Source organism: Mixophyes fleayi, chromosome 7, assembly GCF_038048845.1.
Source record: "Mixophyes fleayi isolate aMixFle1 chromosome 7, aMixFle1.hap1, whole genome shotgun sequence".
Lineage (NCBI taxonomy): Eukaryota > Metazoa > Chordata > Amphibia > Anura > Limnodynastidae > Mixophyes > Mixophyes fleayi.
In genome coordinates, this window is record NC_134408.1 from 9295231 (window position 1) to 9321831 (window position 26601).

The 26601-nt window shown below is 40.5% G+C and overlaps 1 protein-coding gene across 1 annotated transcript; it reads right to left on the minus strand.

The window, feature by feature from the left end:
• Window positions 1–5: 5 nt before the first annotated feature.
• On the minus strand, window positions 6–26595 carry LOC142097282 (sulfotransferase 1C1-like). The gene is made up of 8 exons (XM_075178979.1): window positions 26530–26595; window positions 12957–13129; window positions 12729–12842; window positions 10796–10893; window positions 5643–5769; window positions 5221–5315; window positions 4972–5152; window positions 6–187 (listed from the first exon to the last, which is right to left on the minus strand). The coding sequence occupies exons 2-8, from the start codon at window positions 13126–13128 to the stop codon at window positions 75–77; spliced, it is 900 nt and encodes a 299-aa protein (XP_075035080.1). The 5' UTR covers window position 13129; window positions 26530–26595; the 3' UTR covers window positions 6–74.
• Window positions 26596–26601: the final 6 nt, after the last annotated feature.

A 26601-nucleotide genomic window follows, 5' to 3' on the forward strand; every position in this document is an offset into this window, starting at 1 on the left:
GATCATTCTTAGAGGGTTGTATTCTTGTACTTCAGGTTCAGTTACAATAGTATAGAACATTCCAACGATCCTTCTCAGAGCTCGGTGCGGAAGCTTAGTCCGCTGCCTTCCATTTTCTTCTTGTATTCCTCATCGAATAAAATGTTCTGGGAAACCAGGAAATGGTTCTTCCAGTCTCCCACAATTCCTGAAAATAAAGAAAATGTTACTATCTGTCCACTATATTCTCTATCAGAAAAAGATGTCATTACACGGCCAAAAATTAGTCATTACTCATGGTGGCTACCAGAGCTATCTTGTTTAAGCTCTTACTTATCATAGTACTAAAGACATGTCCTCTTAACACCACTACACATGATCACAACACACAGACAAGCCTCTGGAACTACCTTGCAGCCTTTGCATATTAGTCAGACTCTGCTCTCCTAACCAGCAACATATGGGGGTATATTTACTAAACTGTGGGATTGAAAGTAACCAATCAGATTCTAGCTGTCAATTTGTAGAATGTACTAAATAAATGAAAACTAGAATCTCATTTGGTTGTTATAGGCAACACATCCACGTTTTCAAACCAGCGGTTTAGTAAATATACCCCCTGGTTTACACTTGTGTCACAAGTAGCACTCACCTGAGACTGCATAACGTATATGTGACAAGGGGTTAATCACTACAAGACCAAAATGATTAAAAAACCCCTCAAAATTATACTTCACATTCTTTATTAATCCAAAACTGCCACCACTAAGTTTTCTTTTTAAAGATCCCTCTTTGAGGAAGTCTTAGGTGACTCTCCTTAACTTAAAATAGCATCACAACTTATTTCCCACTACAATCCAACTTACATTAAACAGTGTTTATAGTTTACCAAACAATCCCCTGTATTTCCGTTATGTAGCTTTTTAATATAACCAAGCTGTCTAGCACTTGAATTTGTTAATTACACAAAAGGCATAAGGTTATTAAATGGTGTTTTAATGGCAAAATAGCCACAGAGCTTAAGATGCGAAAACAAAAATAAGATAGCAAAATATCACACAGTAATATAAACTTACGCAAGCAAGGTCCTTTAAAAATACAAACGAAAAATGTAAATGGGGAAAGCAGAAAGTTGGGCAGTACTTCAGTAACCAAGTGATACCTTTAGTCTGACAGGGTATAATAGTTTTTAATGGATTTTAAATGCTAGTGTTTTCCCCCTCTGTCCCCTCCCCTGTGAGGTCACTTGAAAAGGCAGTATATTAGCTAATTGGGGAAAATTTACCTGTATACTGTGAATTACAGTATATTTAAGAATAGCCAGAAATTTCTCTCAAACATCACAGAATCATAATAATACATGCAATCACAAGAGTATATTTTTACCTACATATAGACATGAAACATCCCTGTCACACACCATGGCAGTTGTGACTTCTGGGTGAAGCCACTTATATGGTGAAGAAAACTGGTTAAATGGAAGCAATGGGTGCGATAGGGATTGAGATTCGTATGGCTGTACTGATCATCAACTTTGAGCAATTTGAGAGTTCATTTCCAGAATAGGCAGTGAAGTAATTACATACTCACACCTGCAATTAAGGTAATACCAAAATCTCCTCAATCCTCCAAGTTCGCTGCCTAGGTGTCATCCTTACTCCTCCCTCTCCTTCACCCCCCATATCCAATCCCTCATCCAATCCTGCCACTTTCATCTCCGCAATATAGCTCGTATCCGTCCCTTCCTCTCCAGTAATGACACCAAAACTCTCTACCATTCTCTGATCGTTTCCCATCTCGACTACTGCAAACTCCTCCTTGCTGGCCTCCCCTGCACCTGTCTTGCTCCTCTTCAGTCCACACTCAATGCTGCAGCGATATTAATCTTCCTCTCTCACCGCTCTACTTCTGCCTTTTTTCTCTGTCAAGCACCCCTCCGACAGAAATTTTCTTCAAGCTCCTCTCCCTCACCTACAAAGCCCTTTTCAACTCCACTGGCACTTATCCTTCCAACCTCATCTCCATTCATACTCCTTCTACTCTCTACAATCAGCCAACGACCTCTGTCTCACCTTCCATCTGGTAACCTCGACTCACTCCTTCATTCAAGATTACTCCAGTGCTCCACTTTTCTATGGAATGACCACCCTCGGTTCTATCAGGCTATCCCCTAGCCCACATACCTTCAAACAATCAATAAAAACACCTGTTCAGGATCGCCTACCCTTCCTCTGTCTAACCTCTCCCCTCCCCTCCCTTACCTTTATCCTTCCTCTCTTATAATTTTACACCTTACCCTCTTTCTTCCTCCCCTCATTTCACCAGCCCTTATTCTGCTCTCAGTTCAGATTTCTAATCCCCTCTACCCGACTCACCCTGATGTCTCCTGTATTCTGCTCCTTCCCCTAGATTGTAGGCTCCTGCAAGCAGGGCCCTCTAAGTCTTATGTTCTTCTCCACCTGTCACCTCCCTGTTGCTTCCGGCACCCCAGCTTCATTCCTCAATCTCGACTCTGGCCTCCTGCCTCGACCTCCTCCTCTCCCCTCCTCCTCTCCCCTCCTCTCCGCACTGGCTCTGGTCCTGCTAGTTGCACCCACATTCCTGGGCTCAGGCCCATCCTACTGTAGGTCACTTCCCACCTCTCTTCCTTTCCCTTTCTGGCTCCCAAGCATTCTTTATTCACCAATACCTCTCTGCCCGCTCTACCTGTGCTCAACCAGGTTGTCAATTCAATTGCTCTTTGTTTTGTTTTTGTAATTCCCTGTATGCCCTGTATGCCATGTTCTGTTTTCTCCTATGCACTATGTACGGTGCAGCGGGCCCTTTGTGGTGCCATATAAATAAAAGATAATAATAATAATAATAATAATAATAATAATAATAATAATATTGTGTGTCACTGTCCATGGCTATACCTGTTTGAACATTGTTTGCTGACTGTACTTTAGACCTTGGCTACCCTGTTTGACTTCCATTTGTCTTCTGCCTGCATATTTGACCCCAGCCATATCTCTGACTACCGTTTGCTGAGCACCTTGTATGACTGCGACTTCTGTACCAGACCCTTGCTATCTTTCGGATCACTGTTGCTTGCTGTTACTCACCAGAGTGCTAGGTTCCTGTTAAAGGATTTGACCGCTGCTCATACACTTGGGAATGTTTGCTGTTGCTTACTTACTCCCAGAGACCTGAGATCCTGCTAAAGGTTTTAACTATTGGTTATACACTGCCTGTTTATTATACTCTGTTTTGAACTCTGACCATCGCTTCCTCACAGCCTATGAGTTAGGCCTTTAATTTTTAATTTACTTACTTACTGTTTATTTGTGTCCTGTACATCTGACTCCAATGTGTATGCCGATTAATGCATCATCTTTATATGATCCAATAACTGTGCTGAGGGGACGCTGAGTCCACTAGCTATAGCCCCCTTGCTATGACTGTATCATACTTGTGACAACTTGTAATGCCCCTGTAAGTGAGTTATTAGAGTAGAGTACATCATTTAGGGGGTTACCAAAAGATTGAAGAAGAAGGGAGGGAGAGAGAGAGAAGATTGAGGAAGCAGAATGAGTGGAGCAATAGAGATGAGCTTGGAGAAAGTGTGTGTAGTTGATCTATGTACAGTTGGTGGACTCCACAGACAGAGCTGCCAGGAATTAAATGACAGTAATGGAATCCACAGAGACTTTGCGTTAATTTGCATGGGTGCTGGGATTAGATTAGATATGCATTTACATACTACGCATGTACACCAAAATATTGCATGGATAAGTCCTTAATCAGATATTGGCACATATTACACTTACGAAGGTGAATGGTGGAGGGAAGTGGTAGGAAAGCATAGGCCAAATACAGTAATGGTATGTTCAGATAACTGTGACTCAATAAGACTTGGATGTAGGTGCATATACACCTGTCAGGAGGTGTATCTCTTACGGGTACTGAAGGGATGGTGCAACGATACATAATGATGATAATGGTTTGGAGATTCAATTTTGCTACATGTAGAGTTGAACATATCCAAGCTTTGAGCAGAATCTACCAATCTGCACACTGGTCGGTTATTAACCTTGTAATACCTCTCTAGAGATCTACAGGGCAAAGCCCTGTAACAGCCTCCCATTGGCTCTGTAGCATTCAGATTCCTGATGCAACTGGTTGAACATATTTAGAGTAAACAGGTATTGTGATGTGATGGGCTCTGACACCTCGCTCCAAAACACTTTTAGTTGATTTGCTAGGTATCAGCAACAAGATGTCGCTGACTAGTCATACTGCTACCGCTTGGCCAAGCCAGACACTCACTGTCTGCACATCAACATGATATCTCCAGTTTTAGGAAGGTAATTGTTCCCACCACCAGGCTCCTTCACTGGTGCTTGGTACTGCTCACACTTCTTTGACAACCTGTGGCACTCAGGAATGCTGAGCTCAACTGAGTACAGCCGGGGAATGAATTATAGTGTGATCCTTTATCTGTTGGTCAGAGGAACACAGCAGTATAGAGACAGTTGTTGTCGCAGGAACAAGTGGTATCTAACAGTATTTGTGTTTATTCGGTCATCTGTTATAAGAGCTGTTCCAAGGGAATACAAATATAGCACAATAATGTACAATTTGCATGGGCTACTAGACCTGCTTTTAAACAGTTTTTCACAGGTCTGGTGGTAGGTTGATGAGTGCCCAGTCCCCATAGTCAAACCATGCTGGGATCAGTCTGTGCAGGGTAGGTGTCTGCCACCTGTCCATGTGCAGCCAGAAGCCAAGGGGCTGAGCACCGTTTGGGCACCGGCATCACTTAGTCTAGGATGGGAGATCTAATCTTTACCATATATCTTAAAATAATTTCTATCAGGATATCAATCCCTCCTAATCCACTTTACATCCTGCTCTGGGAATCTTCCATTCTAATTTTTATTTGATATTATATAGTTAATAAGTGTAAGAGGTTACTTTTTCTTTTTTGGCTGCTATAGCATAGTCACATACCTTTGCGCATGAATGCTGAGATGGACGTGTCATGTATCAATGGTAGGAGGATATCAAAATTGACCATTGGGTTCGCCTTCATTGAACTGAATGAAGTGTGGTGTTGAATCTTCTGTAGAACTTCTTCAGGAAGTTCCTTACCCAAGAATCTCATCACTCTCTGGATCTCACGCTGGGGATCCTGTTAAAGGATAGCACTGAGTGAACCATAATCGACTAAGTATAACCATTTGCAGACATCTTTATTACCTCGATCATGTCCTCATAGAAGACGTAGAGTATCTGCTGTTTATCTTTTGACTTCCACCATCCGATGACATGGTCAAACCAGCTTCCCCAGACAACTAAACGGAGAAGACATTGTTACAACAGAGCAGAGGACATTTGTGTATTTACCTATGATAAGTAGCTTGGGCGCCTTATATTCCCAGCAGGAGTCAGGAGAAACCATAAACCAAAAAGGTAATGGTTTCACCCATGCAGAAGCAGTTTGGGGAGATGCTGACTGAAATAGAAATAAAAATATAGATATAGAAATAGAAATAAAAATGATCAAAGCACTGGAGGTTTAATATGTGAAGCAGTTAAAATCAGTAAAATCCCATAAAGTTCACCAAGTATGGTCAGGGTATGGTGCTTAGTCATATTTGAGGAGGGTTCAGCTGACCCACCATTTCCAGACAGGAACGCTGAGAAGAAATTCTCCCAGGTGCCAGGGTCTGGCATGGTTTTGTCCATCTTGTGGAAGAAATAATAGGAGACCAGACAGTCTTTAGGATTCCTCGCCACATATACAATCTGTCAGAGCAGTAGACATGATTAATATGTACACTTTATACCAGAAATCCAAATCATCAGGTTTATAAATACATCTTGAATAGGAATCAAATTAGAATACATGTAAATGTTTAGATCTGCATACCTCCCAACATTCAAACCAGCGAAATAGGATCAAAATAACCCCAGCATCCAATTCACCCAAACCCTGCCCTGATCTACCCTAAAACACCCACTTTAGGGTGAAAATCCAAGTAAGTGCCCAACAATTTATTTGACATTGCAGTGCACTTTGGCTCTTAGACAAAGCAAAGTGAAATGTACGTTAGAGGAGAGAAGAGTTAGGTAGATCAATGCTACTGAGCAGTTTTTAAAGTCATTATGAGCACGGATAGTTAACTACAGTCAGAATACTCAACACTTAGCTAACACTATTGATAAGAATAAGAAATTAGTGATTGATATGCAATATAGTAATTTATATTAGTGATTGGTACACTTATACAGTAAAGCTGTACAAATCTGAATAGTCAATTTCCGATCTTAATGATATGTCTTAAACTGAATAATAGATACAAATTAAATTGGACATAAATGGGGTTCAAAAACACCTCAATATAATGATTGGTTAGATAATTACACATACAAGCTGGAAAATCCAGCAATATATAGGGATATGAAAGAATGAATGAATGTGTGCAAGAAAAGTGAGCAACGCACTGATTAACTGTGAACAATAATTACACTATCTCTTCAAACCTATTGCTGCAGGCTGGGAGACAATATATCATGATTAAAGCTGCTAAAGATTACCAACACATAAATTTGTAACCTGAGGGCAATTCACATTGTGTGTAGTGAAACTACACACTGCTAAACACATATGGGTGGATTTGATTTACATGACAGCCGGTCGACATTCCACATCAGCGCTGCAGCATGATGATATGAATGAACACTTGTATACTATAAAGATATAAGAATGTCCAATCTTATAGAGCATAAATTACATTCATACACTGGACACTTAACACTTTTATAATATGAACTCGAACTGAAACTTAGCATCACTGCCTAGGCTACCTAAGGACATTATTTCAAGTAATAAATTACTAGAGAAACCCAGTGGTAACTGCCTTAAATTAAACTGAAATGTAATGAGTAAATTACATTATTAATAGAATTGTTTATGCACTATGTCACGAACACGCTCCCAGCTGCCGTGACTTTGGGGTGTTCGCTATATGAGGTTACAAACGATTCCAGCCCGCAGTCTCTCTCTACCTATCACACAGTTTATAGACCTACTGAATTGCCCCCACACAGCGCTCTCACATCCCCACACACTTCAGGTTTGCCACCACCTATTAAATATGGACAATAGGACCCCATAATACTGTCCCACACTGGCACACAAGGCTTCTGGCTACCCACAGGTTAGCAGAGCCCAACCAGCAATCAAAGTGTTAACTCTTCACACCTCCAGACTGTTACACAAATGTAAATTCAAGCACACACTAGGCTTGTTAGTGAAATCTATTAACAACTCACACACTGGCATTCAAAGGGTTAACTTGGTTGAGCTATATTCTTCTTAACAGGCTAAACGATTCGTTAGAGTATCAAATACACCACTTACTAAATTTATAGATTCAATATACAAAGGTACAGGGCATACAGATATATATAAATAAACAATTGACATAACATACACAAGCAAAACAGTTTAAAATAAAAGGGGTTATATTCAGAGTATAACTTACATGAGTTGTATAATCTGTGCCATGAGAAATTGGCTAGGAAGATGGCCAGCTTATCAATGTGGACTTATTTTCCCAAAAGACTGACAATTTGCTGTAACTGGTCTCAGATTTTACACCTTTCCCCACCTCCTGGGGAGTTGTGGTCTTTGACACTTTTTTAAATCCCCTTTTACATGTTGCCTGATTTACTACCCAATTCTACTATGTGGCCTAACTTTTTTGTGGAGCCTCACATAGACCCAATTTTAGTATTAGTAGATCCCCTATGAATTTACCCATCTATTGATAACAAACAAGCCTAGGTACACGGTGTCAGTTTTATACTCATTTCCTCAAGTTCTCTGTGTAACAGAATTCTTAATTCGACATATTAGCAGCCCTTCATCATGATATGAGGAATATGTGGTTAATCATTACTTTTATAGATTTTAAGTGACATATTTTAAAACTGCATTATTCTTGTCTATATAAAATATAGCCAAGTCAGCACATGGTCTCTTTGAGCCAGACACCATGCTGAGCGGTTCCTAAAAGTCTATTCAGGTGTTAAAACTCCATCCTAGGCCAGGATATATCTCACCGCAGGGGCCTTTGAAGCTGCTACAGGTGACACTACTACCTTCTAACTCTGGGATGTGCAGAGCCACCGAAAACACACACAACAGACTCTCTGGCTGCACATTTTACACTTTAGTAGCTCAAATTATCAATAAATTAATTTGATATACCATATTTACACTGCAATTATGAGGGAGTCAGAGGAGGGTGCGCTTGCTCCCCTCCTCTGACTCCCTCTGTGCCGATTGTCTGTTGCCCTCCCTTTAGGATGTAAGCTCTAATGAGCAGGGCCCTTCTCCCTCCTGTCTCTCTACCTTCTCTTCTGCTCCAACCTCAATATTCTTGATTTTCCTGGAGCATCTGAAGTCTCGGTATTACTCGTTTATTGTTCTGTACTGTTATTCCCTGTACTGTCCATTGTTTGTACTGTGTTCGGCGCTGCAGAAACCTTGTGGCGCCTTATAAATAAATAATAATAATAATAATAATAATAATAATAATTTACACCTTATTCCCCACAATTATGTGAGGGGTTAACCCTTTTATAAATAACTGTAAGTTCTCTATGTTCACGACACACTACATCACATGTAGACATTTTAACAACGGAGTATAATGAATAAATAACTATATTATCAATCACTATATTAAAGGAACTAAAGAATTTTTTTCTACACTGCAATATATGTATAAGTTACATTGCTGGGCATGGTCATCATCATCATCATCATCATTTATTTATATAGCGGCAAATTCTGTAGCGCTTTACAATTGGGAGCAAGCATTAATAAGACAATACTGGGTAATACATACAGACAGAGAGGTAAGAGAACCCTGCTCGCAAGCTTACAATCGATGGTCCCTACAAAATGCGCAGATATCTGTGGCTGCAAATAACTGTCACAGTCCCCAGACCACCTAGCAGGTCACGTGTTCCAGGTCACCCAGCAGGTCTGCAAATAACTGTCACAGTTTCAGGACCGCCCAGCAGGCCAGATGTTCCAGGTCACCAAGAAGGGCTGCAAATAACTATTTCACAGTTTACAGAGCACCCAAAACGTCACATGTACCAGGCCACCCAACAGGTGCACAGGGAGAATTCCCTAACTGTCACAATTACCAGACCACCTAGCAGGTCACATGTGCCAGATCACCCAGCAGGTGCACAGGGAGAGTTCACTAACTGTCACAGTTCCTAGAACAACTAGCAGGTGCACAGGTGTATTGCCAACTGTCACATTTTCTAGAGGACACTGATAATGCATTGTTGTAAGTGGTGGGCGGACGTTTTGTGAAATAACTCCGGAACGATGCAACCGACTACAACACCAAATCTACAGACCAAGACCTTTAATTTGGTATATGATGTGCCAATGAGATTTATAAGTAGATACTGAATAGAGAACACTATAATTAAGATAGCACATATAAAGGTCATTAATAGAAAAGGAAATTAGAGATTTTAAGATCCCTATACATTAAAAGAAACAGATCATTAGTGTACCGTATGATGGTATCTCACACTATATAACCTGACACTCACCCTGAGACTGATATTGAGGACTAATAGAAATATAAATCTCTCAATATGCTTATTAATGCATTTAAGAGTAATATGAAGGTTAAGTGACCAGAATGTTGTAATTTTCTAAACCGATGCTCATAATTGATATACATATTTTAAACATTTTGCTTTTAAGGTATTTTATTTGTGTCAAATAAAAGTTACTTTTTAGGAAATTGTGTCTGTTATTTAGGTTTTGCATTCATTATCATGGACAAAGCAATGAAATATCCAATATATTTAAGCCTTTCAACTGATGTTGAACTAACTGATTTATGAAAATATCCGTTATAATAAGCATAATATTAAAGTGGGAGTGCCTTTCATAAGTAGTATTTTTTTTCTTTGTGTTCAGTATATTACGTGAATATACTACACAGGGAGCACCCCATAAAATTAGGATACGGAATTAAATAAACATCTTAATGAATGTTAGAGGTATGTGTTAGAAAGTGACATTGGTTGATTCTGTCTCTTATGACTATCTAGTGCGGAAGGTGACAACACAAAATAAATTGCACAGCACGGCCCTAGTGTCCACTGCATGTTCATTGTGTTTAACCACCTAAGTATTCAGGGGAGCCCCTGGTTGAGGATGCTGCACCCACACCATAGATTGGGTAGAAGAGGAGGCAACAGAGAGAGAGGTATTGCATGACAACAGGACACCCCAAGAAAGTGGTCGCACAACACTAGTACCAGAAGGGTTTCACAGTGGCACAGTGTTTAGCATTGTTGACTAATGTAGTAAAAACCTTTAAACAAGCAAAAGTGATAGGCAATAAAGACAATCCCAATGTACCATCACTTTTATGATTAATTTAAAATGTAAATAAGGGTACACCAAGCAGTATTGTAGGCGGAAAATATATTACAGAATTATTAGGTTGGACTTTGAGGTAACATTTGTTTCTACCATGCACGTTTCCAGGGCATCTGCCAATGTAGGTGCAGATTGATTTAGATGGGGCACTTCCAACAATTGTGAAGTGGCTGTGCCCTTTCAAATGTTTGTGATGGACAAGAAAGTGCACTTGTGCCAATAAGGAAGCAATATGGTTATTGTGGTTTGTAAGTGAACCATTCTGCTCTGAAGACAATTTCCAACAAACTGAATTTAGTGAGACCACCCTATCCGTTCTGTGGTCCGTCCCTCACTCACCTTGACGTTCTTCTCCCAGAAGGACGGTGGCATCAGCTGTACGGGCAAATGGGTTTTAAGCAGACGGGGACTCGGCATGGAATTAGCAACCTCCAGAGCTAGAAAACATGATATCTAGTTATTATTCTGCAGAACATACATGACACATATATGTAGTATATAGAGTATAGCATAGCTACAAGTGTAGATAGATACTAGAATGTACTGAGCATTCACTCTACTAGCAGCCATATATGCCCAATTGACCTTTTCATGGTGAAATTATTACTCAATTAGGTGCTATGATTATAGTAGCTGGCATACATAATTGGGCTGGGAGGCAGAATTACCATATTTCCAGATTTATTTTTCCATAAAATGCAAAACAGGTAGTGAACAAAAAAATTGAAACACCAATGGAACTCATTTAATAGGCCGTTAGGCCTCCACATGTAGACAGTATGGCCTCTATGCACTCAAGCCATCCCAAGGCAATGCACCCCATCACACAACCACCGGAAACCACTGTCTGTGCTCTTTGCATCACTGAACTCACAATCGCTCATTGCCAGGTGTGAGGATCATCTATGCACTTCAACCCCGCTATGGTATCCTGCTCTGCTTTCTTGTTGTACTGATCTTTAGGAAACTGGCTGCTGGTGCCACCGGTTAACAGGTGGATATATGACGCATATAGCATTAGTACTTATGGCCCCGCCCCCTGGGGGGGTTGTAACAGTACAGAGCAGTGCCTCATCTAGTTGAGAGGGCACCAGTGACATATGTGGTTGTGTCACCGAAGAGGCAGACATTGGATAGGCCGAGGCCAACAATGCTATAGTACCAGTGCCAGAGATAGGGCCTTCACGTGGGGAACCAATGTCTATAAAGACTCTGGTTTCCCCACAGATAGGGAGTGCAGCCATTTTCCAGTCAGGACCTGGGAAGGTAGGAGGGGGGTCCCAGGAGCCCTTGGCAGAGTAGGGAGTGCATGGCTAATGCCGTGAGGCACACATTTTTAATAGCCCCTATAGGATTAAAAAAGGGGGGTAGAGAACCTTGTTATTTTAAGCCCCAAGACCTGAATAGAAAAAGGAAAAGGGGGTGCATGGTGGGTACTATGGGAGGCTCATTTTTGACCCCATTAGGGGATGTTTAGACCCCACATTTTTAGTAGGCACCAGACGGGGGGGTTTCCTATAGCCTGGTGGTGTCCCAATATATGGAAATGAGGTGCCATGAAGGCCACTTGACAGAAAGTTAGGGGAAAAGCCCCAACTACTGAAAGGGCCATAACAACTAACCAGCAAGGGGGATCCCCACCTTTAGGGGTACCCCAGAAGTAACATCCCCCACAGCAGTCACTGTGTTTGGCACTACCGGGGAAAAGGCAGTGTGAGAATCTGAGATCTCATTCTATTAGGTATTCCCATGGAGTACCCCCATGGAATGAACCTCATAATGTGAGGGAGTGTCTCTGTATGGTTCAGCACAGCTATTTGGGAGTTTAGAGACTGCATGGCATAGGTGTCCCTGAAGAGGGGATGTTTTTTGCCTTGCAAAAGGAGAGAGTGCCTGGTTATTGGGATGGAGGTCTTGGAGGATCTCCAATGGGGTGAACCAAATTCATTTATGATGCCTGTGTTATGTAACCTATGTGATGTGTCTGTGGAAACTCTACTCCTAGTGGAATGTGACATGCTATGAATGTGTAAATATTGTGCCATGCTAGCCATAATTATAGACAATCAGGACAGTCCAGCACTTTATACATGACCCTGAGCATGCTGGGATATTATTTGTTTATTTAATGCACGAGCCACACCTATGTGAAAGCCTATGCTTCAAATATTTTTGGTGACCTTCATTTACCTAGTTTCCATTTCTTTGTTCACTACTTGTTTGCATTCCCAGCGTGCTTTACTGTGAAGCATATGTTTTATAAAGCACTTACAGGTGTATGCCATCTCTAGAAATGGCACCCTCACAAAGCAGGGGGCTCGCATGCTCTTCTCCACGGACCCATCTTGAAGTATCAGATCCAAAATCTCATGCATCCATGTGGTGCCTATTATGAGATCACACAGAACATTAAACCATATTTTCAGCAATTTGAACTGCTCTCTACTGTTACTGCTAAGAATTCTTCCCACTGCTGAAACCACCTATAAAAGTCTTTCACCTGATTTGGGATATGACACAACCACAATGTCACCATCTCGAGCCTGGAAGTTGTATATTTTGTCCCATACATCACTGATGATCTGGTACATTGGGACCCCCTCAATTTCAGTAACTGGAGTTGTGAAGTACTCCATTTCCTGCACGATTTTCTTTATTATTTCTGAGTCCATTCTAAGTGAAAAGATCAGAGATTGTCATCATCATCAACACCATCATCACCATCATATCAATAGCATTGTCATCAACAGCATCATCACCAACCATCATCATCACCATCAGCAACACCATCATCATCATCATCAATAACATTATTACCCTTATCATCACCATCATCAACACCATCATCACCATTAAAAATAGGGGGATCAGTTAGAAAGAAATCAATCATTATACAGATACTTAATTAGTGATTTAATAAAGATTCAGAATTTTAACAAATTATAGTATATGTTAGTGGATTAGGAGTGCATGTTTAGTGCAACATTTTGGTCTTTTAGTTGATGATACACTGAGGTACCCGGTGGCTCAGGGACTACAAGTAAATAAAAAGAGACCAAAAAATTTAAACTAAAAAATGATTAAAACAATTTAGGTTTAGGTACACATATGTTGGACAGTGCAGCAGTAAGTATGTTCTGGAACTGCAGATATTGAGAAAGAAAGAGAACGCTTCGGAAGTGGGCGCAAAGGTGGATTCCCATCTTTATTCACAGATTCCATAACAATTCTCATATTCTCATACCAGAGATAATTTGCATGCCTACATAAATCGTTTACTTCATGGCTAAACGTACTTGTGAAGAATGTAAATTGGCTGAGTAATTATCATTTTTCATTTAAGCACAAAAGCCTCACCCCATACCAGAATAGTAGCAGTCAGTGGAGTAACCTTCTTCTGTGTAGGGGAGAACCCTGATGAATAAAGCCCCACAAAATTAGGGACACTAATATGCAGAGCTAGGCTCTGTGGATTTTAATTTCAGGATCCCCTCTTCCATCACATCATGGCACCACCTCAGGCTGCCGACATAAGTTTGCAATCACAGTGTTATATGGAAGCCTATTTAATAACTATTGTAGTGGCAATAATAACAGATACAGGAATTTTTCAGTACCTCCTTTTCTCACAATATATCACAATTTAAATGTAATCAGAGTTACTGTTAACCAAACAATTATCTGCTTTAAATGTAGCATTTACAAAATAACCAAACTTAACTAGCATGTGAATCCTTTAACAACACAGAGACAGAACATTATTAAATGGTGTTTAAGGTGATGAAAAATGTCACAATGCGTAAGGTATAAAAAAGCTTAATAAACTGACATATAAGAATTTATTACAAAAGAATTTCTTAAAATAAAAGAAATAACAACAGAAAACTAACCTGTTTAGTCATGTAATAAATTGACCCAGGGATGGCAATATGTTCTCTAGAAGGCTGGCATTTCTGATTGACCGTACTCCCCTATCAAATGAATACCCAATTAACTTACCTTCTCCTCTGCGGTGTTGCAGCTCCCAGTCACTGACAGACTGGGAGCGCGGCGTCACCCCGCCACTGCACCGTGCTCCCAGCCTATCAGAGCCTGGGAGCTGCAGCACCGCAGAGAAGAAGGGGCAGCACGGTCGGTCAGACTGAGGAGTCCGGACTGTCCAGGGAGCCCAGACAGACGGAGAGGTCTTTCCGGGCCCCCTAGTCTGTCTGGGCCCCTCACAGCTGTACTGGCCATACCCCCCTGATGGCGGCCCTGTTGCCAAGTGATGCATGTAAACAAAAAATTAGACTTGTGATCGCCATAGCAAAGACTAATGTGCGGGAAGCAGCTTCTGAGGTTAACACGTAGTTAACATTTAATTACAATTTTAGATTTAGCTGATTTATTCTGCATCATACTTCTCATACATGCCCTATTTAAAGTTACTCTATTGTAATATTCTGTAATTTTTAGTCTGTGGTATAACTCTGTGCTATGATTTTTTTTCTTTTAATATACCTAATAAAGTGATGATTTTTATTCCTCTACATGAGTGTTGTGTATCATACACCTGATGTGCTGAACGCTGAATGCTGTGTACCAGAGATTAGGTAACACCCAGTGCAGAAGGATATAGATTAGAGGTATAATCTGCTGAACAAGCAGCCAAGACAAGTCAGACACCACCTGTGTCACTCACCTGCCCACTTTCCCTGATTTCCAGAGTCCTCCTTGTCTTTGGTTTGTACTTTTCTCCAAGTCTGTTATTCGTGGTCATTAAGAATCTCGTATTTCCTTTTTGACGGAGTGACCCCCAACATGTGTTTATACTCTTGGTAACAGAGAGCATCAAGCATTGCCCTGTTCCATCAACGACACCGACCTCTGATGTATAATTTAGTATAAGGACAGAGGAGGACACACAGGGGAGGGAAGGTAAATTTTAGCCTGGCGGGGGCAAGGCTCAACTCAGCAGCCTATTCGGAATATTTTAAAGGAACAAAAATGCAGATGGACTAGTGACCCAGCCCAAGGAAGCCAACAATGGGACTGGCCCAGGGGGCAGATGTCCCCATGACTCCCAGCCCAGATTGCCCAGGAGGACACATACCACATATAAATGAAAGAGTTAGACTCCAGGAGGGCTGACAGTGTAGAGATGGAAGATCAATGATTCTTTGGCAGAGTGGAGCTGTTTGAATAGACCACAGGACCAGTGGGGATGATTGAAAAGCAGCAAAGCTTTGTGCCAGGCAGGTTAAAAAAACAAATCTGGTTCTCAAAGCTGGTAGGAAGCTTTGTAAGATTATAGAAAATGATTAATTTACGGAAATATGAGCGGACTCAGAAGAAGAATGAAGTTTAAGTAGTATTTCTGGTTAAGCAGGAGATAGTAATTCACGTGTGAAGGTCAGGCTCAAGAGAATAAGGCACAATCTGGAAGTAAAGGGGACGAAACATTGATTAGAAATAAGTATGAGGAGAAAAGCAAAAGAAAAGAAGAATGATTCGAAAGAAAGAAGGCAAATGTCTTACATAGGGAGACAATGGTATAGCCAAGGTATTTCTGAGCAGTATTTGCAGTAGAAGGAGAAGAACATCATAGCTAAAAGTAGACAGGTTACTGGGGCCAAATACATCGAGGAATACTAAAATTAATTAAAGGGCTGCTGGTTACACCAGTAACAGAATTATTCAACCAGTCACTATAAGTAGTAGTCCCAGAGGAGTGGAAAAGAAAGTAGTCTTGGTTCACAAGAGTGGAAGTAGAGAATAGGCTGCAACTAGAGACCAGTGAGTCTGACATCGATAGTGTGGAAATTAATAGAAACACCACCGAAAGGAAGTATTGTAGAATATCTCAAATCTAGCAACATACAAGATTCCAAACAGCATGGATGTATTGGGGGAGGTCATGTCAAGCAAATCTGAATTATATTTTTGATTGGGTGACTAATCTAATAGCCCAAGGTGGACCCATGAATGTCGAAGACTGATAAATAAATTGTAATGATTGGGATATGGTTCGAAGGTGGATAAGAGCATGTGATTTTGGTTGAAGTATCTGTACTTGAACTAACCTTCTTTAAAAAATGTATTGTTGACATTAATACAATTATTGAAGGGAAAGTATGTTTTAATTTTTCAAAGTAACACAAAGTTATGCTACAGGAATGAAACACCAGGGGCCATGTGACTAAAATGATTGATGATCTAATTAGAGTCGAGGAATGGTTAAACAATTCTCAGAACTCCAAAAGCTAAATATAAAATTAATAACACAAAAATTGCAATGTCTGAGGAGAAAAGGAATGTAGGATTCATATAGAGTTTGACATACATCAGGGCTTTTTGCTTTTAGTAATAATAGATATAAGATATTATTCTCTCTTGTTTATCTGACTGCATTACACTATTTACACTATTTGTACACAGCATAATAATATATTTAAACATGACATGGGAGATGGGAGATATAATAGAAACTTTCTTTTACATATTAAGGGTTTAACAAGGTATCAGAGAAATGCATTCTACAGAGGAAGGGGGGTATCAGAACAAGAGGACTGGCGCTAAACCTGGAGTATGTCAGGGTTAGTCGAAATATGAGAAAGAATTATTTTACTGAAAGAGTGGTAGACCACAACTGAATGACTCCGCTAGGGAGGCTGGACCTCAGGGCCGTCTTTCCCATTGGGCACAATGGGCAGGTGCCCGGGGGCCCTGCAGCCCAGGGGGGCCCATCGGAGGCAGCAAAAAAAAAAAAACCCCTGAAAAAAAAAAAAGACAATACTTACCTTGCGGTCAGCTGGCGATCCGGCTCCCTCCATGGTCTCCTCCTCCATGCAGCGCTCACAGTGCATGTCGGGCGTGACATCATCACGCCCGCCCGACATCGATTGCGGAGCGCGACGGAGGAGGAGAACATGGAGGGAGCCGGATCGCCAGCTGACCGCAAGGTAAGTATTGTCTTTTTTTTTTTTCCAGGTTTTTTTTTTTTTTGCTGCCTCCGACGGGCCCCGCTGGCTGCAGGGCCCATATATATAATATATATATATATTTTTGCATATATAGGGGCCCCGGTGCACTGCTGTGACCGGGGACCCAAGATGTTCTTAAGAGGGCCCTGCTGGACCTCCAATGAGAAAGGACCCTATTACAGAATGTGGGTTGTGTGTCGGGTTGTGCGACGAGTTCCACAGGGACACGTTAAAGGACCAAACTAAGGGGTTGTCCAGGGCTAGGTTGTCAGGAGTCATGTGGATGTAATAGAGCCAGTGTAAAAAGACACAGTAAGAGACAGCCAGGGGGGATCCGCGCCCTAGAAGCAGCATCATCGCAGTAGACACACAGTGTAGGCACCACAGGGAAGTGTATGAGAGAAGTCTAGAGAGCCCCTTCCTACAGGTATTCCCATGGAGTAGTCCCCTTAGAAAGGGCCACCATACTGTGAGTGGGGGATCGCTGCACGGTGCTGCATGGCTTTGGGAGTGCGGCTGTGAGGGGGATGAGATTGCATGGCAGAGGAGTCCCTGTATGAGGAATTGTTTGCACCTCATGTAAAGAGAGAGTCCCTGGAGAGTGGGATGGAGTGGGATGGAGATCCTGAGGTTCTGTGAGATGGCCATCTTTATGTCTGTGATCGGGTGAGCTGAATTCAGTCAGGACGCCTGTGTGATGTGACCTGTGATAAAAGTCTGTGGGACTACTGCTGGTATGTACCATGCTGTGCATTTATAAGTACTAGGCAGGTGAGTGATGAGAGGAGATAGCGTAAACATCTGCTGATGACAATGTGAAGAAGGAGACCGTTGTTTACAATATGTACCGGAGGTGTGAAATAAAGTGTACCTTTCCTGTGTTGAACTGAGAAGGCCTAGCACCCAATTTTAATTGCACCGCATCGCACTACAACTAAACTAGAGTCTGCCCACATGTAAGATTGTGTTAAACATCCGTGTAATTGAGGAGGTCCTCTGGTATTGTTTGCCTATACCCACCAGCTAGCCCTGTCAACAAAGACTGCATGTAATTGCAGCTTAGGCCACTAGGGGCACCCTTCACAGTAACACTTATATAAAATGCCTGTTGATATGTTGTTACAGATAGATGTCTCTTTATTGGATTAACTATATTTTTCTAACTTATTACTGAGATTAAGGGAAATGTGCATCCCCTTTCGAAGGTAAGAGGGTCGCACCATGCGCCCCCCGATGTGTATCAGTTTGTCCATCACTGCATTATATGGTACAATTTTCATGAGAGCGTCCCTTTAAGAGTCAATGACTATATTCCTTCCACCAGCACATAATTATTATACACTGCAGCAATATAATGAGTGTGGGAACATATAACAAGGACAGGGTAATACAGTAGCTTAACGTCTGAAGATAACAAATGTGTTATCTATAATAGATAGTTTGCCAAAAGTCTGTAGTACATGAAGCGTAGACAAAAACACAGGTCCTTTGTACTTTGTATTTTTAAAGAAAATATTTCTTTGTATTTGCTGATCAAGCTAATTTTATCACCTACTTCACCTCTTTATTCTTACAAAATAGGCTAATGCTGAAGAATGTGCTACACATGTCAATATATCTTTGTAAATATATATATAACCCCAACATTATAGGCTGGGTAGGGGAGGGGGCTCTCTAAACGGCATGCAAGTATGTCAGATTGCTCTCTAATGAATAATACATTTTATATTGTAGAAAATGCCCAAATACAAGATGTATATAATAAAAAATTAATATGTAATTGTTTTAAAATCAATATTAAAAGCATATAATAAGAGTAAATACAGACATAATTATGCGCACTTCTCATTGCTGTATAAAGTATAGTTCAGTGGTGGAAGCGGTGGGTATACAGTGGTATGTCACACCGTCACTTCTACTACCTTCATTGTAACACTATCACATTCCAGTCACTTACATTATATATATATATATATACACACACACACAGAGGTGGAGGTGGGGGGTATACAGTGGTATGTCATACCGTCACTTCTACTACCTTCATTGTTACACTATCACATTCCAGTCACTTACATTATATATATATATATATCTTGTGGCAAGAGCCCGCTACTGCAGAAGCACACGCGTACAACTTCCTCCTTTTTATGGTTCTTTATTGTCAGGATGGTAATAATGTTTTGGCACCGTATACTTGCACAGCAATTATGGAGACCCTCAACGCTTACTATACATAGTCCAGCTCTCTGTCCAGATCAGCCAGCTAGCCCAGCGTTGATCTCCCTGAACAATGAAACAAGCAGGGTTTTATACCTGACACTCCTCCCACAGGCCTAGCTTGATGGACAGGTGACACACCCACCTTCTCTTTAAAAGGAAACGCCCATCCCTGGCTCTGTTTAGACTATCAGACCCACCCTGTCTGTTTGCTGAGAGGAAGCAGCTTTTAAATCATGTAAGTAAACCATTTTTAAACTACACATATGTTTTTACCTGGTTTAATCTCCACCTAGGTACATAACTGTGCCAATGTTTTACTCTACTTCCCTGCTTTCTCTGCATATTGCCAGCTAAATGCCTCCTTTTGTTACAATATATATATATATATATATATATATATATATATATACATACCCACAGAGATGGAGGGGGGGGGGGTATACGGGGGTATGTCACACTGCCACTGCTCATACTGCCGTCACATTCCATTTACTTTGACCACTGGTAAAGTGAGTATCAATATGAATACACATGTACTAGCAGCCTAAGGAATCTTAATTAATAAATGATCCTAATCATAGAGCAATACAAGTGCTGTTCCTAATATGTGGAGAATTGGGTAGTTGTACAAGCACTAATATAGTTACTGAATAACCAGCATGCTCCGAATACCATATGATGTGTCTTGAGAAATCATCAATCAGCTAAGACGCCTTTGATGTCTGCCTACCTGTCATTAAAGGAAGGGTTATAGGTCAACTAACAAAGAATCTTTAAGGGCTGGGTCTCAAACAATCACCCTCATCTCTTGGATCAATGAACAAGGGGCCTGATTCATTAAGGATCTTAACTTAAGAAACTTCTTATTTCAGTCTCCTGGACAAAACCATGTTACAATGCAAGGGGTGCAAATTAGTATTCTGTTTTGCACATAAGTTAAATACTGACTGTTTTTTCATGAGGCACACAAATATTTGATAGCTTATTTGTACACTGAAATTTAAAGTTGATATTTGTGTGCTACATGAAAAAAACAGTCAGTATTTAACTTATGTGCAAAACATAATACTAATTAGCACCCCTTGCATTGTAACATGGTTTTGTCCAGGAGACTTAAATAAGAAGTTTTTTTAAGTTAAGATCCTTAATGAATCAGGCCCAAGATCCCTAGCTTATTCTAGTGAATTTTGAATCTAGCAAAATATTCTTTAATATGAGGACAACTTAATTTGCACTAATGCTTCTTATGAACAGTTTTTAATTCTTACTTTTTATATATGCTAGTAATGTATATTCTATTTCTAGCATGTATTGGAAGTATGGAATAGGGTATAATAGTTCGATGTCACTAATGACTGGCAATGGAATAGGTTGCTCACCTCTTCATATTCAGCCCCTTGTATCTACCTGTATAGTAAGTGGTGTCGTTGAAACTTCAACGCGTTTCGCCGGGCTGCTCCCTGCTTTGTTAGGATTATATATATTGAAATTTTGGATTATGAATCTCTTGTTTAAAATGTTGGCACCGTACAGCTATATGAGTATATATTTTTATATTAACAATTTATCTAGTGAAAATATGTAAATACTATAGATTCCTGCTCTGAATTTTTGGCATTTTAATTATAATGGTCTAATTATATTTCTAGACTAGTTATTTCTGACATTAACCATGTGATGAATTCATTGGAATTTTATCATCTGGATTGTGCATGGCATATTTATATTGTATCTCTAGATCATAGTTTTAGTTATTCCATTCTGTGCAATCTAAAGAATTCTACTTAGTGGATACATTCATTATTCATTGTTCCCTCTATAACATCCCATTGTTCTCTTGGGAATCCATCACACTCCTGGGAAAGCAATTATAGTTTTATTGTGAAACGCGTAGAGTAAAATTACAGACTGTTTTCTGGAGATTTGTACCAGAGGTGCATTATGGAATATCCAACATGGAAGTGAGTGATCTTCTGTATGCGGGTGGAGTTGAGGGTGTTAGCTGCTGATGACTATTATCACTGGGAGGCTAAGATCTTTTTACCCAATTATAGTTGCTGAAAAAACACTGTAGGATAACTGAGCATTTTAAACTGTTGCATTAATGCTACTTACAATTGTAGTGTTCATTTCTCTATTTGCGATCAATGGAAAGAAATTGGAAAAACGTCAGCTCTTAGGTCCACTGCATTCATTTTATTGGACAACATTTCTCATACAGGGCAATGCCACTTTGATAAGTGCTAATGTCATGTGTAAACACTTGTGTTACAGGAAAAGAAAAGACTGATGATGTAATGAATGTATATACTGGTGGATAGGGAAGACACAAGGTCAAATTCCTTCAGGTCTTCTAAATTCAAAAGAAAGTAATAAATAACTCACAGACTTTTATCATAGTCAACACTTTTTAATTTTCTGCCATGTATCCTTGGCCAGAGATGTTTAGTGTAATTTGTCTGGCATATGACACTGTTCCAGGTTGAATGAGGTTCTTTCAGTTTCAAAGAGTTAATGACTCATGAATGCAAGATTTATTGTGAAGTTTACCTTTATTTTTACAGTGAACATAATTTAAAAGTGAAAATAAATCAAATACTTAGCTTCCATTATTGATTTTCACAATATAATCATGTAACAGTCAATTTTCAGGACCCCTCTTTTCACACGAAAGCTGGAAAAAACATCAGGAAACCTCTCTTCATCAAGTTCCAGTCATGAGGTGGACGTCTCTCTTGCTGCATTCCAGCTTTTATACTCAAGAGAACAAAGGGCCTTAGAATCGACTTATATTTAAGGGTATGAATATAATTTCAGACTCTCTATTGGTACACTACTGATAACAAAGAATATATTCCCGCTCATGTGTAGAAAGCATCTGAGACACCGCCCTGGCATATCATGTGGAGATGTCTCGGCCTAGCTTTGATTGGTTAAGCATTTTACAATACACACAGAAAAGAATGAATACAACAAACGGTGGTAGTCAGTTTCACGATACTGACTACCCCGACACAGAACAGAACGACATGAGGATTCCGAATGAAGACTACACCGGCCTGTGAAAAAACCTACTTACCGGATTGCAGAAGACTTCACATCACGACTCCCTGTTTTGCCGGCTTGAGAAAATGACGTCAATAGGAAAAGCGACTTGGCTTATAGTGGCGATGGACGGACCCGCCTGTCATTTATGTAAAGTATGTACTCTTTTAGGGGTTAGGAGTGTTAGGGATAATAGGGTTAGGAGTTAGGGTTAACCCTAATCCTAAGCCCAACCCTAACCCCTAAAATAGTACTTTACATAAATGACAGACGGGTGACTTCAACATCTTGGTTGACATCCCCACTCAGCCTGCTGCTTCCAGACTTCTCTCTCATCAACTCTTGGCTAGATCTCCTCGCCTTCCTACTATGGTGACCATACCCTCGTACTGGTCTTCACGCATCTCTGTGGTATTACTGACTTAAACTTCCTCTGTCACCTCTCTGACCATCATCAGTATGTCATACCTTCTTCTCGTTTAATCATGACTTCATCTCCACATCCTCAAAAAACCAACCCTAGACCCAGATTCTCTCTCCAACTACAGCCCCATCTCTCTCATGACCTTTGTCTCAAATCTCCTTGAGTAGATTTTCAACTACTGTCTTACCACCTTGATTTTTATCCCCTCCACTCCACTGAAACTGCCCTCTCTAAGGTCATTAAGGATCTTCTTGCTGCCAAATTCAAGGGTCATTGCTGTCTATTTCTCCTGGACCTCAATGCTGCCTGAGACACTGTGGATCACAGTCTCCTTCGGCAAATCCTACATGCCTTTGTTCTGAATGACACTGTCCTCTCCTGACTGCTCTTTTACTTATCCAGCTGTTCCTTCACTAGGTCAACTAACAAAGAATCTTTAAGGGCTGGGTCTCAAACAATCACCCTCATCTCTTGGATCAATGAACAAGGGGCCTGATTCATTAAGGATCTTAACTTAAGAAACTTATTAGTTCAGTCTCCTGGACAAAACCATGTTACAATGCAAGGGGTGCAAATTAGTATTCTGTTTTGCACATAAGTTAAATACTGACTGTTTTTTCATGTAGCACACAAATACTTGATAGCTTATTTGTACACTGAAATTTAAAGTTGATATTTGTGTGCTAAATAGATCTACCAAAAACCCGAGAAAACAACTGTCCATGAGTCCCATTCTAAACAAGTGTGAAAATAATAGCAAAATCCATAGATGATCTGTCATAATTTATGGCAGGTACCAGTCCAGTACATTGTGCCAACTTCACTGACACTTCGATCAACTGATCTTTGGTCTACCCAATCTTGATTCTCCTGGATAGCTACAATATCTGACTTTTGGCCCGCAAAGCTCTTGAGGGCAATTCTTCTTTTATTGGGGAATTGAGTCTTTTCGCATTTATAGAGACAAATTTAACCATTATCCTTGATTATAGTGTTGGTTAATACAGTTTACACCATAACAGCAGTAAACAAAGGTCAATACATAATAGACCATAACAGTTGAGTTGGAGATTGAAGTACCTCCATGGGGAAGGAGAAGACAGTGTCCAGAAACAGGGTAGAGGGATTCACCAACTGATGTACCTTAGGAGAATACAGAGTTTATACCGACATGGATCAGTATAAGATGTTTCAGCTCCGACCAGTGAAGTGAGCAGGAGCAGTCTTACATGGTGTCTACAGACCATTCCTTGGCGACTCGACTTGCCTTAGGAGTGGGAGTTGGGTATTATATCTGGATGTTCCAATATTTCAGCAACAGCATGGTCTTGTTAAAAGACGGTCGGTATAGCCATAAAAGTACTATTCCTGTGGACTAGCAATTTAGTCAGGAAGCCCCAGTGGTATTGGATATTGGCCAATCATAAAGCCGCCGTGTTCTGGTGAAACGACCGTTCTTGGCCAGAGTAGCGGCAGATATATCCAGATACAATTGTAAATCGCCCAGTTCCACTCGAGTTGGAGAAGAGGGCAAAGAAGCTTGCAGAATCTGTTATTTAATTCTGTAAAAGTGGACCCATAGTAAAGTATCCTTAGGTGCAGAATCCGGGGCATTCCGAGATTTAGGCAGACGGTGGATACAGTCTATGAGCAGGTGGATGAAGATGCGGCAGAACCAGTGCCAAAGAAATTCACTGTAGGAATTGGTTCGTCAGGTTTCACTTTTTTAGGAGGATCCATGATGTTCAGGAAGACTAGGTTACACAAACTGTTTGCGGTGGACACCTCCTATGTTGAAGATATCCTTGTAGGTAGGTATGGTACCAAATATTATGGTATGAGCAACATTTAGGTTAGAGTATGGCCCAGTAAATAAAGTGTCAGGCAGGCATCCTCAAGTCAGCAGGGCTGTGGTAATATGCAGCCAGTGAGAAACTGAAGAAGCACAGAAGCCTACAGGCATGGATGAGGTAGCAGTTTACATGTTGTTTGTCATGCAAAATCTCTGTTAATATTGTACAGTATCAAAATGTGAAAGCTGGATACGCACAAGATGTAATGTGGCAGGATAGACACTAGATGGCAGCAGTATCCTATTGGAGTGGCTCAGGTGTTGATAACATAAGGCCAATACACTCAGATAGGAGATTAGTACACAGACAGCTGGACATTTGTCACAGGTCTGATGGTGAGAACTTCTGTCTGAAGGTGTACAACGCTGGTCTGGTAGCTTTAAATTTATATTGGTGTTTCCACTGCCACAGTGACGCAATATAGAGAGGGGGATAAACCCCAGAGGGCTTATAGTGTGGTCACACCACAGATTTAGGCTGTAGTTATAGCCCTGGAGTAACTCTCAATAGACGCCATCAAGATGAACTCATCTTTTAAGTACATGTTTTAATTAGATATGGAGGCAGGATAAGCAAAAGTTCATAGAAATCTAGGATCTTTGTGATTCTAGTGAATAGGTCTGATCCTTAATTGTGCAAAATAGACCTCTCTGGAAGGAAGAGAAGGGACTAGTCCTACAGTAGGTACAGCAGGTAGGTATGACCATTCCCCCCTCCTCCTTTTTCTTTATTTAAATGCTTATATTATACTTCTGATTATAGAGTGTTGTTATTTTGATTATATATAATTGTTTATATTAAGAAAAATTAATTAAAAAAAAGTAGGTTAAAAGTACCCAGTTCACAGTAAAGCCATCCAGCATGTCACGTGTATAATATAATTACGGGGATTTTATATTTTAGTGGCTGGACTAGTATTGTCATTGTGTATCACACGGCCGCTGAGCACTGTGTGAAACATAGTGATATTACACTGAAACTTTATTACTCTAAAAGCAAATATGTGATATCAGTTTAACTATTGAATGTAACAAATACATTTTCCATAAGATATTTAGGGTCATTTACAAACATTCGGAATTTGTAGATCAAATGACATTTCTTCCCCTCTAGTGATGCTTTGTGTCTATGTCTGAGCTTTTGCTTCACTTTGTACAGATAAGTGCAGGGCGTAGCATATGAAGAAGGTGGCAGGTGTCAGGATGTAGAAGTTTGTCCCCTCTGGAACTGGGCGTATTGGGATGTATCTTGCTCAATTCAACCTTGGTGCAGTATTGCACCCTCAATTGCGCTCACAAGAAAATCATGTTGGAGGACACCCTATTTATAGGAGTTTCAAAGCGATGGAGAATGTAGACAAAACTACCTGATTTTCATGCATCTTGATTGGTCCTGAGCAGTGCGTCTCTGTGCCCCAAAATTACGGTAGGGTCCCGGAGGTGCCGCTCTATCCTCTGACCCAACCCCTGCACTCCCTGTAGTTCCTTCACTGCCCCCTGCTGGGCCTTATTGGTATAACAATATAATTTACCAAAATATAATGTCACTTAGTTTGGAGCCACTTACCAGCTTTAGGATATGTAGCAATAAGGATGTCGTCTTCACGTGCCTGAAAGTTATGTATCTGTTCCCAGATTT